Consider the following 14,278-nt stretch of genomic DNA (forward strand, 5'->3'; position numbering starts at 1 on the left):
TATAGTACTGACTGTACAATAAAAGCCAAAAAAAGTAATGTACATGTTGCCAACGTAACCCGCAAGACCACCGTTAAGAGCTGTGGCGGGGGTGGGGGGGCGGGTCTGTGATGACAGAGAGATGAGGGGGTGTGGCGGTGTGCGTGAGTATGCGTGGACACAGAAGCATCTCCGGGAACTAACGTGGGCTGGTGGACCCTAGGTGTCGGACGAGGACCTGAGCAGGGGAGCAGGAGCAGCAGCTGCACCCGAGCGAGCCTGCAGACCACCACCCGAGGGCAGGACCAGGCCTCCAGCCCAGCCTCCAGGCATTTGTGGGAATGAAACAGGTGCCCCACACCCAGGCTGGAGCCACGCTACCACCTGCAGCCCTGCTTTGTCCCTGCTGGCGTGGCCACCGGAGGGACTCTCTTAGGAACGGGAAACAGGGGAGCTTCCTAGCCAGAAACTGGAGGGCATTCTTATAGGCACGACCCGAACCGCCGACGCTCCCCCGGGAGTCTGCGTCAGAGGAGCCGTCTCAGCTGCTGTCTCTGAAGCCCGCCCTGAGTGAGGATTTCTTTCCTACCAACCCTCCTCTGGCTAGAGAAGTGACAAAACAAGTGGATGGGATCGAAGTCACAGGGCGCAGAGCTCCGGGGGCCCTGCTTATCGGGAGGAGTTGGAGCTGGAGCGGCTCCTGTGGCGGCGGCGGCCGGGGGAGCGAGATCGCCGGCGCACAGGGGACCTGCGCCTTGGGGAGCGGGACCTGCGGGAAGAGGAAAGACCACATGAGACACGGAGGCCAATGTCCCGGACAGCAGGGGCAAAGCTGGCTTCTTGAAGAAACAATCCTGTAAGGTTTCACGTTTCCATGCTGAGAGTCAGAAGGGCTCTCTTGATGGCACCGACACCGAGCCGCTGGGAAGGAACAGGGTGTGTGCTGTGGAGACCCCTTTCCTGACCCTTCCTGTGCGTGTGTGTGTGTGTGTGTGTGTGTTTTAACGTTTGCTTATTTAAGTAATTTCTATACAAATGTGGGGCTTGAACCCGCAACCCCAAAACCAAGCGTCCCACGCTTCTCCGACTGAGCCAGCCGCGCACCCTACCCTTCCTGTCTTCTTGGCTAAGGAGGGGAAGAGGAACTGCACTCCAGGGACTACTGGTGTGACATGCAGGGCTATACCTGGGGCCCGCCCCTCCCTCCAGCAGCAGCCCTGCTCCCCCTTCCCCCACTGGGACGGACAGCATGAGCCCTGCGTGGAGCATGGGGGTGGGCAGGGCTGAGCGAGGTCTACCTCACCATCACAGTGTTTGAAAATGAACAAGTCTACACCGGCCCCAAGCAATGCCCTGTAGGACTCCAAACCGACCCACCTTCTTCTCATCCGCGGGGGTGACCGACGCCACATGGGAGGTGGTGGCAGCATTCTCCTAGGAGGGCTGAATCGCCGGGGGGGTGGCCTCGGCCAGGGGGCCAGCACAGCAGTGGCAGTGATCTCCTGGCCATCTATTTGTCCTGTTGAAAAAGGGCTCAAGTCACACAATATCGGACAAGCCCTTACAGCCTAGGCCAGCCCGTGCCAGCTGTGGGCCTAGCGTGGTAAGCAAGGACAGGGGAACGAAACTCGTCACGGAAATAGGACAGTTACTACTACTGGAGGTTTCATCAGGAAGTCTGCAGGGGAGCACGGACCCTCACTGGGAACTCCACCTGGATGCCCAGGGCACCTGAAGCACAACTACCTCCAAGAGGAAGCAGCACCTAAGGGAACACCCGAATCCATCCAATGAGGGGAGAACTGTGCTCTGACCCTGAACTTAATCCTCCAAACAATGGGAGGGGACCAGCAAGGGGAGTGGGGACATTCTGGGGGCTCCGTAGGACTGAGGTGGGGGGTGAAGTTTAAGAACTCAAAAAAGATTGCCCTTGAAGAGGTAGCCTCCAACCAGGTAGCCTGGTCCTCTCTCGTGCTGTAAAAGCCCCCTCACCTGGTACCTCCCAGGAGACCAGAAGGTGGCCTCAGGGTGCTGGGCCCCCACAAGGGCACCGTAACTAGGCCACCACACCAAAAGAGCTTGGCGGTGGAGGCAGGGGCAGGGACGAGCGGCACCCACATTTCTGCATGAGCTATGAACGCATCATAGCTCAGGAGGAAGAAAAGACTTCTGGGGGTGCGGAAACAAAATAAAACAGGGTCCAGCTGTCAAGTCTGTCTTAAGGGTTTGGAAAAAGTGCCTCAGACCAAAACACGAGGCGTGTGAATGCAACTGAAGGAGAACAGTGAGGACGGAAGCCGGAGAATCTTTGGGGCCTCAGAAAAAGAAAGAGCGAAGAAAGGCAAGGAACCCCAGGGGAGCACGCACACTGACCCCAGTCCAGGGACTGCTCAGGGCACCGAGCACAGGCCCGTGTGCCTCTAAAGGGTGGAGGGTTCTTTTATCTTCTCAATTCCTACTGTCAAGGAGATAGCAAAGGTATTGAGGGAATAACTTAGGCATGTGAACCTGTGTTCAGAACACACTCAAAAGACTTAACTAAATGTAGCCTAACACCCCCCACAGCCAAAGCCAGCCCAAATCAGGAACTTCACAGGCACTGACCATCTGCGGTGAGGACCCATCTGGCCAGCGCCCCCATTCACGGTGCACAGCACATAGTGGACACATACTCGAGGCCTACCGGAGGCTTAAAGTACGTGGAATATGTACGGCCGTGCACAGCCTGCACGTGGCCAGTGTCCCTGGGTTTTTAGCAAGTGCTCGAACTCTGAAAGACGTGTGACTGAAGATCTCCAAAACAAAGGTGTGACTCACAAGGTCAAGAACTGCTGTGTGGAGCCCGGGGGGCCACAGTGTATTTAAGTCGACTGAAAGAGAGTTAGCTTAGTGGAAGTAAAGTGTCCTAACATCCACCTCTACCAAGGCTCGAGGGCAGCTACCCATCGAACTGCTGCGCTTGTTCTTCTGCCTGTGTAACGGGGCCTCCAAGGTTCTGGGGTGCTCAGACCCTCCTCCCTAGGCGGCCTGGCAGCCCACAGCGTGCTCCAGGCAGTCCTGGCTCTTGGCCCTGCTTGTCCAGATTACAACAGCAGCAAGCTGGGGCAGAGACAAGTTCCAAGCTCCTTAAAACACGGACTTGAAGACGAAACAAGTGGCCGTCCAAAACTACTCACGGGTGCTCAGGTGCGGTTACAACCATTCTGCACCCGACAGAACAGCTACAAGTGTCACCAACGGTTAAGATACAAGCTTTAAGGAAATGGGTAAAATGTGTGGATCCAACAAAGTAATCCTAAAAATGCTGAAATGCTGGTACAATAGAAAACAACTCTCCGAGAAAACGGAAGGAAACACTCCCGTATAAAAAGCCAAATGCTTCATTACTCACTCATAATGCAGTCTTTATTAAAAACAAAGCAAAACAAAAAACCCCTTCATTTCCTCCTTAAGCTTTCACAGATTGGAAAACCCTCAAAATGCTAATGTATTCATATCTGCTGATCTTTTTCCAAGAACAATGTCCCATAAAACTTGTTTTCAGTAAACACACACCCCCTGGTTAAGAACCGGAACCCAAGAGAGCTCCAGGGAGACTGCAATGTGCCTCCAGGCTGCAAACCAGCTCTAAGGTCCCTGCACGTGGCCGGCAGCTGGTGCCGCACAGGGAGCAGAGACGGGAGCCGGCGGGGGGCCGGCAGGGTCACCCACCTCCGTCCATGTGCTTCAGCGCCTTCTCGGCCTCATCGGGGTTCTCGAACTCCACGTACGCGTAGCCTTTCGACAGGTGGGGGTGCATCCTTTCTACAGGCATGTCGATCATTTTAATTTTCCCATAGGTGGAGAATATTTCCATGATGTGGTCCTAGAGGAAAGAAGGGTCACTCTGAGGCACACCCACAACTGCCCCTCGGGAGCTGAGAAGTCCCCCTGCGACGACGACACCTGGGCACCCAGGGTAGGTCTCTCTCCCACAGAACAGCCCCGCTGAAGGAGTTACTGCTCCGCTCGACGCACCACATCCCGCCAGTCCTGAGAGCCTCTGTTCTCAGTTCACCTGCGGCTGAGGCCTGCTTCTCTAGCTTTCCATTTAAATTATCTGCAGAAGAGATGCCCTACTGTCCGCCGGGTGGAGCCAGGACCCTCACTCACCTTGGTCACATTCCTGGTGAGCCTCCCTATGTGCACTTTGGTGGGCTTAGGGGAAGGACTCCGCCTTTTCCTTTCCTTCTCATCTCTCTTGGGTGGTTTGGATCTGATTGAAAAAACAAAATACCAGCAACGATTTGTCAAGTCAAAATTTCTGTCAGTGGGGCCGCTAACTGCCGCGGTGAGTGTTTCACGTGGAACTTTCTCTACCGGCTCATGCATACCCACGTTACTTCTGCTTCAGGAGGCCTCCTCTCAACATCTACTTTTACAGCGACTGTAACGTTACAGCCCTCTGTTTGCAAACTTAAGTAAGTTCCCAGATAATTCACACACTTGGGAGCAACCCCCCCAGACCGAGGCACTCCCGAGGGAGCTTACTTGGAGCGGGAACGCCTCCTGTTGTCGTGCCTGCGCCGAGAAGGGCTTGGCGAGCCAGAGGAGCTGCTGGAGCTGGAGCTGCGGGATGTGCTGGAACTTCCCGAGCGGCTGGACGCGGAAGAAGAGCTTGAGCCGCTGCTGGAGCCTGTGCTGGTGCTGGAGCCCGAGCTGGAGGTCGAGCTGGAGCGAGACCTGATGAGCGAGACGCAGGTGTCACGGGCAACAGAGGGTGGCAGCGTTTCTCCCCGCGAGACGAGCCTGCACATGCTCAGGCTTCTAAAAAGAGCCTGTCCTCCTATTTTCAAGCCTCAATGTCTCCCTCCTCAGGGAGAGGCGATGGTATCTACCCCCCAACCCCAGCCAAAACTCTCGGTGGGGACAGGAAGGAAACAGCATTCACACTGTGCAGTGACAGGAGAGGAAGGAGTGACTTCCTAGCGATCCGGAAGCTTTGCCTACTGGGAAGTACGGATACAGCTTGGCAGGTGGGTAGCGCCAACCCAGCCTGGAAGGGGGCTGCTGAGGGATTCCGGCTGTTTTTCTTTTCTTCTTCTTCTTTTTTTAAAAAACATTTTATTTATTTATTTGACAGACAGAGATCACAAGTCGGCAGAGAGGCAGGCAGAGAGAGGGAGGAGGAAGCAGGCTCCCTGCTGAGCAGAGAGCCCGATGCGGGGCTTGATCCCAGGACCCTGAGATCATGACCCGAGCTGAAGGCAGAGGCTTAACTCACTGAGACACCCAGGAGCCCCGGCTGGTTTTCAACGCAAATAAAAATAAGCTTTAGGCTAAGGTAATCCAATCATGAGTATGAATGAAAAAGTACTTGAGAGAAACATATACCCAAAACGTCCCCTTCTTTAACAAGCACCACTTTCCACAGACAACAAGGGCAGACCCAAACTGGTCTGGAGTACTTTGGGCCTTGATTAACAAGCTCGAAGTGTTTTCTTGTAAACAGTGAGGCCACAGAGCACCCCGCGCGGCCCTTTGGCAAGGAAATGGGCGCAGCCACAGGAGAGGGGCCCGCTGGGTGCCCCGCCCTGCCTGCTCCCACCTGGTGCTGCTGCTCCCGCTGGACGCACTGCGCCTCTTCCGAGTCTTATCCCGGCCACGGTCCTTCTCGCTGGACTCCTTGGTGGCCCCTTTATCTTTCGCGCGATCCTTGGACTTCTCATCAGAGCGGTCTTTGCGTTTGGTAGGAGAAGGAGCCCTGGATGGCGAAGGAAGAGTGTGAGACCGCATGCCCCTCTGGCCAAACCCGGAGACAACACTACCCAAAAGAGGGGATCCCAAGGGCTACCGAGATCCCAGGGGATCACAGAGCAAAATGGTCTGTGGCTTAGGACACGTCACTGTAACATGTAAGACATTTCCGCTCTTCCCCTTTCTGAGGGTCCCTAGTCATGAGCACCCCCAAAGTAGCACTAGAAAAGTCTGACAGAAGGATTACCTAGTGCTGGACTTTTTATTATTTTCTTTGACTCCTAGCAAGCTCTTCTTTTTCACTCCTGATAAATCCATTCTCCCCTTCTGAGGTGTTCAAAGCAGCAATGGTGGCCTCACTTATCTGAACTCTCACTTCTAACTCGAGTCTGAGAAACGATCCCTAATCGATTGCAATTTACGCCAAAGTGCAGCCTAATAACAAGATAAAAGGATTTACAGAGTGAACGAGTTGGCAAGGCAACAATCCACTTTGCAGTCAAAAGGTGAGCACACGAGAAGATGGCAAGGAACACAGGGAGCAGCGAGCGTCCACAAAGCCAGGAACATACAGGGACCACTTCCAATTCCTTGGGGACTATCCCCTCCACCTCCCCCCCCCAAGTAGACCCTCACCTCACCTCGTTGTCTTTTCCTTAAGGAAACAGTGGCGGTGCCTGTCACTGTTAGGTTACAGGGGGCATACTACCTGTTTTTCTCTCCTAATTTGATAAGCCCTCTAGGATCCCCTTAGAAATACTGCAACACCACATTTGCATGCAGAAGAGAAAAAAAGCCAAGCTTGGCTCTCCTGGTAGGATTACTGGTGTAGTCAGATCTCTTGTTCTAGTTCCTTGTAGGACATACTGGATATATGATGACTGGAAGCAAAACCCATTTCAAAAGTGACGGGTACCAGCATCAAAACATTTAACACCCAAATGCAAGCAGACAAAATGTCCCAAACGAACACTGAAAAAGCAGTAAAATAGTTAAGTTAGAAAGCAGTCAATGCCAATGCTGAGCTGCATATGGAAGTGTTATGGGAAAAATACGTCCAAGTCTGCTGTTCCCTTCAAAATGCAACAGAAACGTACTGGTGGGTGGTTTGGTATAGGACAAAGCAAATACGGCAGAAACGTGACTTGTAGGATCTTGGTGGTGGTTATGCAGGGGTCCGCTGTGCAATTCTTTTGACCTTTCTGTATGTTACCCCCAAATAAAATGTGCGTGTGAGTGAGTGTGTGAGTGTGTGTGAAGCGGCACTGGAACCCGAGGACACAGCTCCTAAGGTCTAACGGAGCACCCACACTGCGGCGCGTGCTCCGTAATACTCCTCGAGACAACTGCTAGTCCGCTCTGTGCCTTGTCTCCTGGGGGGTCTTCGACCGTCAGCATCTCCAGTGAGGTTTCCTACAGTCTGCCTGGGCTGCAGGCAAAGACCCCGGGAGGCTGTGTCGACCACTTCTACCTCGTTTTCCTCGACAGCCTGTACGTAACACAGACAAGCGAGCACCTGGGATCCTGTTTCCCCAGGGGTAAGGGTGCCCAGAATGCTCAAGAAGGTGGTGACTCAAGAAGGCAGGCCAGCTCTGGGCGATCTAATGAGAGCAGAAGCAAGCAGAGAGTCCCCTCTGCTGCTCTTCCCCGGGGGGCTGGGGGGAATGTTTAATGTCTAAATGTTCTGCCTTAAAACAGGAAGGTCCCACAGGTACTGAGCAACACTGGACGGACAAGGTCAGTGGCCTTGGACGACGAGGGAGTACAGTTCAGGGTAGGAATCCGCGGACTCTGCCTGCCTGTCTAATGCGAAGCTCTGCTGTGTGACCTGGGGTAAGTCACAGAACCCTTCTGAGCCCCCCTCCTCCTGAGCGTTACAGGGACAATTGCAGGTCCCATATGTCCTCGGTTACCCAACCCGGCTCCCGGTTATGGCTTGTGTCAAAAGAGAGGGAGGCTTCTCCGTGTCTGGAGGCTTTCCCCGCACACAAACGCTTGTGACCAAGTCCCGCACGACCTCCTGAGCGCTCACCCAGTGCAGCACTGTCCCCGGGAACAGCGCGAGCCACAGCACATCCCGAATGTCCCAGGAGCCACGGTGCGCACGGAGGCTAAGGGATGCGGCTGGCGCTCGGTGAAGATCTGCCCACCCATGGGCCCCAGGTCATCTCGTCCACCGCCAACCAGGGCAGACACTCACCCCCCCGCCCGGCACCAGGCCCTTCCAACACCTGCGCGGGGCATGGACATCGCCGCGGGCCGGTAGGCTCGCGGGGCCCCGGTGCGCGGCACGGACGCGCGGGACACACTCCCGGGCCCCACCCCGCGCCCCACGGCCCCCCGCGCCCACGAGCACCACCGGAATGCGCCAACCCTACGCGTCAAGGAGCACAGGGCGAGCGGGCTTTGCCGGGCGTGGCCGCGTGCTAGACCGCAGAGACCGAGGCGCTCTGTTCGCACAAGCTCGGGTCACCGCACCGGGCCTCGGTCACCGCCCCCATCCTCCGGAAAGGTGCGCGTCCGACAGCCGGAGAGAGAGAGAACAGTTAGTTACACGCCGAGCCGGCGGCGCTCCGGCCCCCCCACCCCGCGGCAGAGCACTGCCCCGCTTCCGAGCGCGTTTTCCGCACCAGCCGTGCGAACGGAGAGGGAACGGCCGCGTCCCCGGGGCTCGCCCGGGCCACGGCACGGTCCTCCACCGCACCCCACAAAGCATCTCCGCCCCGCCGCCCCCGTCCGCGTTCACTCACAACTCCCCCGGCCAGGCGCCGGGCCTGGCGTGGCGGGCCCGGGTCTCCACGCCGGCCGCAGAGCCCCGAAGGCGGACGCCGCGCTCCCGGCTGCTCTGAGTCCCGCGGGCCTAGCCGGGCGCGCCGCAGAGGGGGGACGGTCTGAGGCGCCCTTCCGCCCGCCGCGGCCCCGACCACTTCCGGGCCGCGGCCTCGGCGCCTCCCACTCCGCCCGCCCCGGGCCACACTCTTTTCTTCTCACAGCCGAGGCCGCGCCGCCAGGCTGCTGGGCCTACCGAGAGGCCGAGGAGCGGGCCGGCTCCAACCACGCGCCCCGCCGAGCTTTGCGGGCGGCCCCCGAAGCTCGGATGGGGTCGGATTCCCCCAACTTACATCTTCCCGCCGCCGCAACCTCCTCCCGCTGTCCTCAGCCGCTAAGGCCGGCGCCGCTCTGGCGTCAGGATTCGGGAGCGGGAAGGCGCCGCTGTCGGGCGCGCGGCGATGACGTAAAGCGCCTCAGCCAATGGGAGCGAGCGAGAGGAGTGTTAAAGGGCCAGGGCCGTTTCTGGCGAGCCGTGTCGGGGACTCTTCCTCTACCTCCCTCGCTGGGGACATATCTGGGGCTACCCGGGGCTGAGTGCGTGCTTCATGGGGCCGGCAGATGGTTGGCTGGCCACGTTCCGAAGGGCCACGCCGCGCGGACAGCTCCCGGGCCGGCGCGGAGGGAGTTAACGCAGCCGCGGCCCCGCCCCACCCGTTGCGCTTGCGCACTGCCTCGCAGCCGCTGTCCTCGCCACAGCGCGCGCGGGGCGTCTGAGCCGGCGGGGCCTACCGGGTGCGGCGGCCTCTGGTGGCTGGTTTGGGGTCCCGCAGGGCGCAAGGCGGCTCAGGGGCCGGGCGGGTGCAGGGACGGGTTGATGAGGTCAAAAACCCCACCGAGGTGTGCGGACTGCCGGTGCTCGGCCGGGTCCTGAGCCTGGACAGGGACCCGTGCGGCTGAGACCCGAGTGGAAGGGGGCGTCGGGCAGAGGGAATGGCGGGTGCAGCGGCGCCGAGGCCCGTCGGAAGAAGCGAGGGGAGGCCGGGGCGGGGGGCGGCTCGCAGGCCAGGGCGGTGCTGGGGCAGCATCCCGTGCGAGGCGTCACCCCCCTGGCCGGCGGACCGGGCAGTCAGGGAGGCCGACTCTTCTGGCAAAGTAGTGGCCCCGAGCCCAGGCAGGGGGCTGGGGAGAGTAAATCCCGGCGCCGAGAGGGCCAGAGCTTTCGGATTTTGTTCACCGAGGTGTCCCCGCCCGTGTCTGGCGAGCGGTCGTTACTCGGTGGCTCAGTGGAAGGAAGGGGCACCCCGCCCCAGACGTTGTTCGAACAGGTAGGTGCATCCAGGAAGAGAAGAGAGCGTCTGGAGAGCGGATCTCTTTTGGAGGGAGGAAGCCCTGTGATTTGGAGATGGATTAGCTGCCAAGGGCAAGGACAGGAATGTCCGGATTGCCGCTTAGTGACCAGGGATGGAGGGATGGGGCTGCAGATGCTGTCTGCAAGATGCTTGCTTGAAGGGTCTTGACCCAGCAGAGCCTTTGCCCAGGGCGCACCAACGTGGTCTGGTGGGGAGGAAGCAGGCCAGTGACCCCACCATGGCGAGAGGGTGGTGGAGACACCACCAGCTGGGCTGACAACTGCCTGTGCTTTTTTAAAAACGTGCTAAAGTGATATAACTTGGCACGCATATAAATTTTAACACGTTTTATGTTAAATCTAAAGCATGATTTATTCAGACACAGAAGTTCAATCACATTTGTTTCTAAATATTATAAGTTTTTGTTATCAAGTGTGTTATCAGCTGTTGAACGTTAAAACTTGAGCATCTTGTCTTTTGGCATTTTGAAGATCAGCAGAATGTGTTTGGAAGAAACATAAGAAGTTAAAACTGGTGGCCCCCGGCCCCTGCCTTCCAGGAGTTCTGGCTTCCCCTTCTTTTACCCCTGTGCCAATCTACTAAGGCTCTGGGGGCTCAGGGCTGGGATGCTGGGTCCTTGGGGACCTTTGAAGGTCTTTGGTCCAGGTATGATGGCAGGGGTGGGGCAGGGCTCCTACAGACAGGGTGTCCGGCAGCCAGCCCCAGGCCTGGTTCTGCCAGTGTCCTGAGCCCCTCACTTCCCTCCCAGGGTTGAGGGCCACTTGTTGGCATGTGGGGCTGCTCTCACTTTTGAATCAGAATGTCCCCTCTGCCTTCATTCTCTATGGGCCTGATGGTTTCTGCAGTGCCTCTCCTTGGAGGCTGGTCACCTGGGACACAGGGTTTAGTGGTATCCTGGATTGTGCTGGAGGTCATGGTGGGCCGTCCAGGCCTTGCATTCCATTGTAAACCATGTCAAGAAGGCTCTTTTTTAATCTATTGCTAATAGTCGCCACTCTAGGGGCAAGGTGGCCCCGCCAGGTGCCGTAGAGCCGAGCTGTTTGGGTGGGGTCAGGGAGCTGGTGATGGCTTGGTGACCTTGAGGGAGGCATTAGAAGAGGGGCTGGATCGCCAAGGCCTGGCCCCTTTATGTGTGGTTGAGCGCATTAGTGCCTGCCTCCCCTGGAGGAGCCCAGCAAGGGGCTCTGGCTGGTCCCTCTGGGTGGCCAGGCTGGGCCTTAAAGGGCCAGACCACCACTGAGCGTCTGGAGTTGTGGGGAGGTCTTTGCAGTTCTAGGCTTGTGTCTCCAAGGTGTGGGGTGTCCAGTCCTGAGCTCTGTCCTAAACTCCGGACTCCCCCAGGCGCTCCTGAGCAGTGAGCTTGGGGGCTTGTGCTGGTTTTCATGCCCGAAGCCCTGTGTTCATTTCTGCCCCAGGGAAGTCAAGGATAGGGACACCGGAGCTGGGGGGGGCGTGTCACAGGGGACGGGGTGGGGCCCAGCCAGAGCTGGATACAAAGCAGGCAGGCTGGAGTGCTGCAGCCCGGGGTGCAGTGAGGGTGTGTGGCGGCGTTCGCTGCAGCGAAGCCATCTTGGCCCCCAGCCCTGCTCCCAGGGCCTCCGTCGCGCCATCCACAGCCCGTTGACTTGGAGCGTCTCCAGCCTTGGAGGCATCTGACGCCAGCATCTGTGGGGCGTAGGCCTGGCCCAGGAGCGGGGCCTGAGCAGCCCTGTGTGTTGAGGAAGGAAGGCAGGGCCCCCGCTCCCCGGGCCCGACCCTGTATCTTCAGCTCCTCCTCGTGCCTGCTTGAGGCCCAGGCCATATGGTCCTATCCGGCAGGGATGGAACCCCAGGCCCTGACACCCTGCTTCCTGGTGCTCTTCTGAAGGGCTGTGGGGGCCGAGACCTCTGCCTTGTTGCCCCTTCTCGGGTAGCCTCTCGGCCCACCTGCCCTGAGTCCTCTTGTGCAGGAAAGCCAGTGGCTTTGCCCTCCTTTGGGAAAGGGAGTCGAACCTTCCAGGCTTTGGAGTGGGCCTGAGCCGGGGTTGCTGGAAGGGGCCTCGTGTCTGGAGAGTGGGGTATCCTACGTGGCCTGCTGGCCTTTGCTGCGGGGTGGCGTGAGCAGCCTATCCTGACCTTGGTGTTTGGGGGACCTCTTAGGACTTCTGTGGACTGCCTCCTGTTGCAGGAGCCGGTGGGGGTTAGCCCCTCTGGGCCCAGGTGGAGCCCAGGCTGTCTACCCAGGAATGCACCTGTGTGTGCAGGTGAGGCTCGGGCTTTTGGTGTGGCCACAGGCTCTGGGTGAGCCCAGGTGGCCCTCCCTTCACACTGACCAGTCTGCGTGGGACTGGGGCTCTCAGAGGACCCAGCCGGCTTACCCCATCAGTGTCATGCTGGTCCACAGAAGGGAGCTGAAACGGCAGCTGCTGTGGTGTGCCTGTAGACGCAGCAGCCAAGTTGCCCTGGCAGGCGGTGTGGCTGCCGGTCTCTTGGAACTCTCGCCTCTCGTCTCCGGGCGCCGGCCCTGCAGGCATCAGGTCTGGGGTGTCGGGACATTGCCATCCCTATGTGGTCAGGGAATTGACGAACTTCAGCCTGGGCTCACGTGGGTCCGGGCCAGGCAGGCTGGGCCCGCTGGGGTGTATCGGCATCCCCAGGCAGCTTGTGGCCACCTTTGGAGCAACCTTCCAGCCTTCCTTCTGGGTGCTGGCCTTGGCTCACTCCTCTGTCAGCCTTAGTCCTGTCAGCTGCTTTGTCAGACTGGGCTGAGGGTCCCCGAGACACGGCTGACCGCGGCTCCCGGAGTCCTGCCCTGAATACCTGGGATTGGCATTTGCCCGGCGGAACACTCCAGTTGGCCTGTGCCGTTGCAGCCAAAGGGCCCCGACACTCCTCGGGGGGCAGGGGTGGGTCACTTCCGCTGCGCTGTGGGGCTTCCTGAGTGAGGTGGGCGCTCAGCAGCTTGGGTGGGCAACAAGGGCATGTCAGGTGTCCGCCCCCCCCGGATGCCAGCCTGCGCACTGCAGTCCTGGTGGAGGCTGGTGGAGGCTGGGGTTGTGTCCTGACTTCTATCTGGGTTCCCCAACTAAATACGAGATGGTGCGTCCCAGCTCCCTGCCCCTGGCGCAGCCACGCCTGTGTGTGGGCACCGTGGACAGCCCACGTGACTTCCAGGAGCTGCGCCTTCCTGCTCTTCCTGCTTCCTGCCAATTTCACCTGGAGCCTCGGGGACACCTTGACCCTGAAAGGACTTTGAGGAGGGAGCCTCCACTTGGCGCAGATGGTGATGAACTCTCCAGACCGCCGTCTCTGGACTTTGTACTTGGCAGAGAAATAAATACGTTTTTTCCTAAACCTGGGGCTGGGCCTTCTGGTGTGGGCCACCAGCCTGCCACAGCCTGCTTCCCATGGGAGCTGTTTCTGTGGACAGGGTGGGGACCCCCCAACCCGCTGCCTACTACCTGGTGATCCCCATGGGGAAGGCAGTGGAGGGGCTCAGCCTGAGGCCTGCATCCAGCAGGATCTGCCCCCTCCTCCCTTGCCAGGCCACATTCTGTGCACCACTGTCATGCTGAGGGGCCGTCCCCAAGCCCACTATGTGTGGTTTGGTTGAGGCACACTGTTGGATGGGGCTGGGCTTTCCACAGACCTACTCTCCTCTCGTGTGGGTGTCAGCATTCCCCCACCCAATGCCACATGGGGCAGGGAAGGCATGACCTTGGCTTTGGGGTCTGCTGACTGCTGCGGGGGCGGGGCAGGAGTCCAGCAGACACAGCAGCTGTTTGGGTCTGAACTCTCCCTCTCCGGGGACCCTCTGGCCCCAAGGATTGTGGGGGAGAAGGGCGGGCTGGGGATGGGGGGTGAAGCAGGTCAATTGTGTGCCTGTGGCTCTTTCCCCATCTCCGCTGGGCCAGGAGCTGCCTCAGCTCAAACCAAGCCAGCTAGGCTTGGGGAGGAGGGGGTTCAGGCCCCACTCCTGGCTCCTCAAGGATTTTCAGCTCCTGTGCTTGGTGTCCGGCAGCCTTGCAGATGACCTGGGGATGTCCCTTCCTGCTGTGCCTGGGGTCCCCTCTGCCTGACTGCTGTTGCCCCAGCTCCGTGCTCCTCCCACAGACACCCCGGGCCCTGCGGGCTCTCGCTGACTGCGGCACCCTGGCCCCTCGGGTCCCCACGGCAGCAGCTCGGCCTTGCCCTGCCCTCTCCCCAAGCACTGGTGGTCTTCCTAAGAAGGGCCTGATCAGGACCACGGCCACTTTTCCTCCTACCGGTCTCTGCAGCCCTCATCTCCCTCTTGGGCCCCTGTCAGATGAACCACCTCTCTCTGGACCAACGCAAGCTGACTGCAGTGGGGGTTTGCCTCGCAGGTGCCATTCCTTCAGTCTCGAATGCCTTTCCTCATGCCCTCAAAGGAAGAAAAGGCCAATTTTCTAAATCTCTAACAC

At 59.0% G+C, this 14,278-nt stretch overlaps 2 protein-coding genes across 4 annotated transcripts; one reads left to right on the forward strand and one right to left on the reverse strand.

Moving 5' to 3' along the window:
• Nucleotides 1-258: 258 nt before the first annotated feature.
• Nucleotides 259-8,951, reverse strand: RNPS1 (RNA binding protein with serine rich domain 1). Of its 3 annotated transcripts, XM_032846073.1 has the most exons (9): nucleotides 8,838-8,923; nucleotides 8,466-8,575; nucleotides 5,963-6,150; nucleotides 5,567-5,722; nucleotides 4,510-4,701; nucleotides 4,132-4,234; nucleotides 3,691-3,844; nucleotides 1,357-1,498; nucleotides 260-748 (listed from the first exon to the last, which is right to left on the reverse strand). In XM_032846073.1, the coding sequence occupies exons 3-9, from the start codon at nucleotides 6,031-6,033 to the stop codon at nucleotides 649-651; spliced, it is 918 nt and encodes a 305-aa protein (XP_032701964.1). In that variant the 5' UTR covers nucleotides 6,034-6,150; nucleotides 8,466-8,575; nucleotides 8,838-8,923; the 3' UTR covers nucleotides 260-648. The 3 variants fall into 3 exon arrangements, with proteins under 3 accessions (XP_032701965.1, XP_032701964.1, XP_032701962.1); XM_032846071.1 differs by lacking the exon at nucleotides 8,466-8,575 and having other exon boundaries at nucleotides 8,838-8,951; XM_032846074.1 differs by lacking the exons at nucleotides 5,963-6,150; nucleotides 8,466-8,575 and having other exon boundaries at nucleotides 259-748; nucleotides 8,838-8,944.
• A 141-nt stretch (nucleotides 8,952-9,092) lies between these two features.
• On the forward strand, nucleotides 9,093-13,092 carry LOC116860170 (translation initiation factor IF-2-like). Its single transcript, XM_032846062.1, has 4 exons — nucleotides 9,093-9,108; nucleotides 9,367-9,812; nucleotides 12,025-12,100; nucleotides 12,947-13,092. Exons 1-4 carry the CDS (start codon nucleotides 9,093-9,095, stop codon nucleotides 13,090-13,092), a joined length of 684 nt encoding a protein of 227 aa, XP_032701953.1.
• The last annotated feature ends 1,186 nt before the right edge of the window (nucleotides 13,093-14,278 follow it).

This window comes from Lontra canadensis, unplaced genomic scaffold (assembly GCF_010015895.1).
Source record: "Lontra canadensis isolate GAN:19392208 unplaced genomic scaffold, GSC_riverotter_1.0 scaffold171, whole genome shotgun sequence".
Classification (NCBI taxonomy): domain Eukaryota; kingdom Metazoa; phylum Chordata; class Mammalia; order Carnivora; family Mustelidae; genus Lontra; species Lontra canadensis.

Bases quoted from the DNA above. Each gene is read 5' to 3' on its own strand.
- RNPS1 (XM_032846071.1), bottom strand. From the start codon at position 6,033: ATGGATTTATCAGGAGTGAAAAAGAAGAGCTTGCTAGGAGTCAAAGAA. The intron at 4,702-5,566 runs GTGGGAGCAGGC...CTCGCTCATCAG, and splicing joins AGCGGGAGCAGCAGCACCAG to GTCTCGCTCCAGCTCGACCT. The intron at 4,235-4,509 runs GTAAGCTCCCTC...TTTTTCAATCAG, and splicing joins AGGAGGCGTTCCCGCTCCAA to ATCCAAACCACCCAAGAGAG.
- LOC116860170 (XM_032846062.1), top strand. The intron at 9,813-12,024 runs GTAGGTGCATCC...CTCCTGTTGCAG, and splicing joins CCCAGACGTTGTTCGAACAG to GAGCCGGTGGGGGTTAGCCC. The intron at 12,101-12,946 runs GTGAGGCTCGGG...GGTGCGTCCCAG, and splicing joins GAATGCACCTGTGTGTGCAG to CTCCCTGCCCCTGGCGCAGC.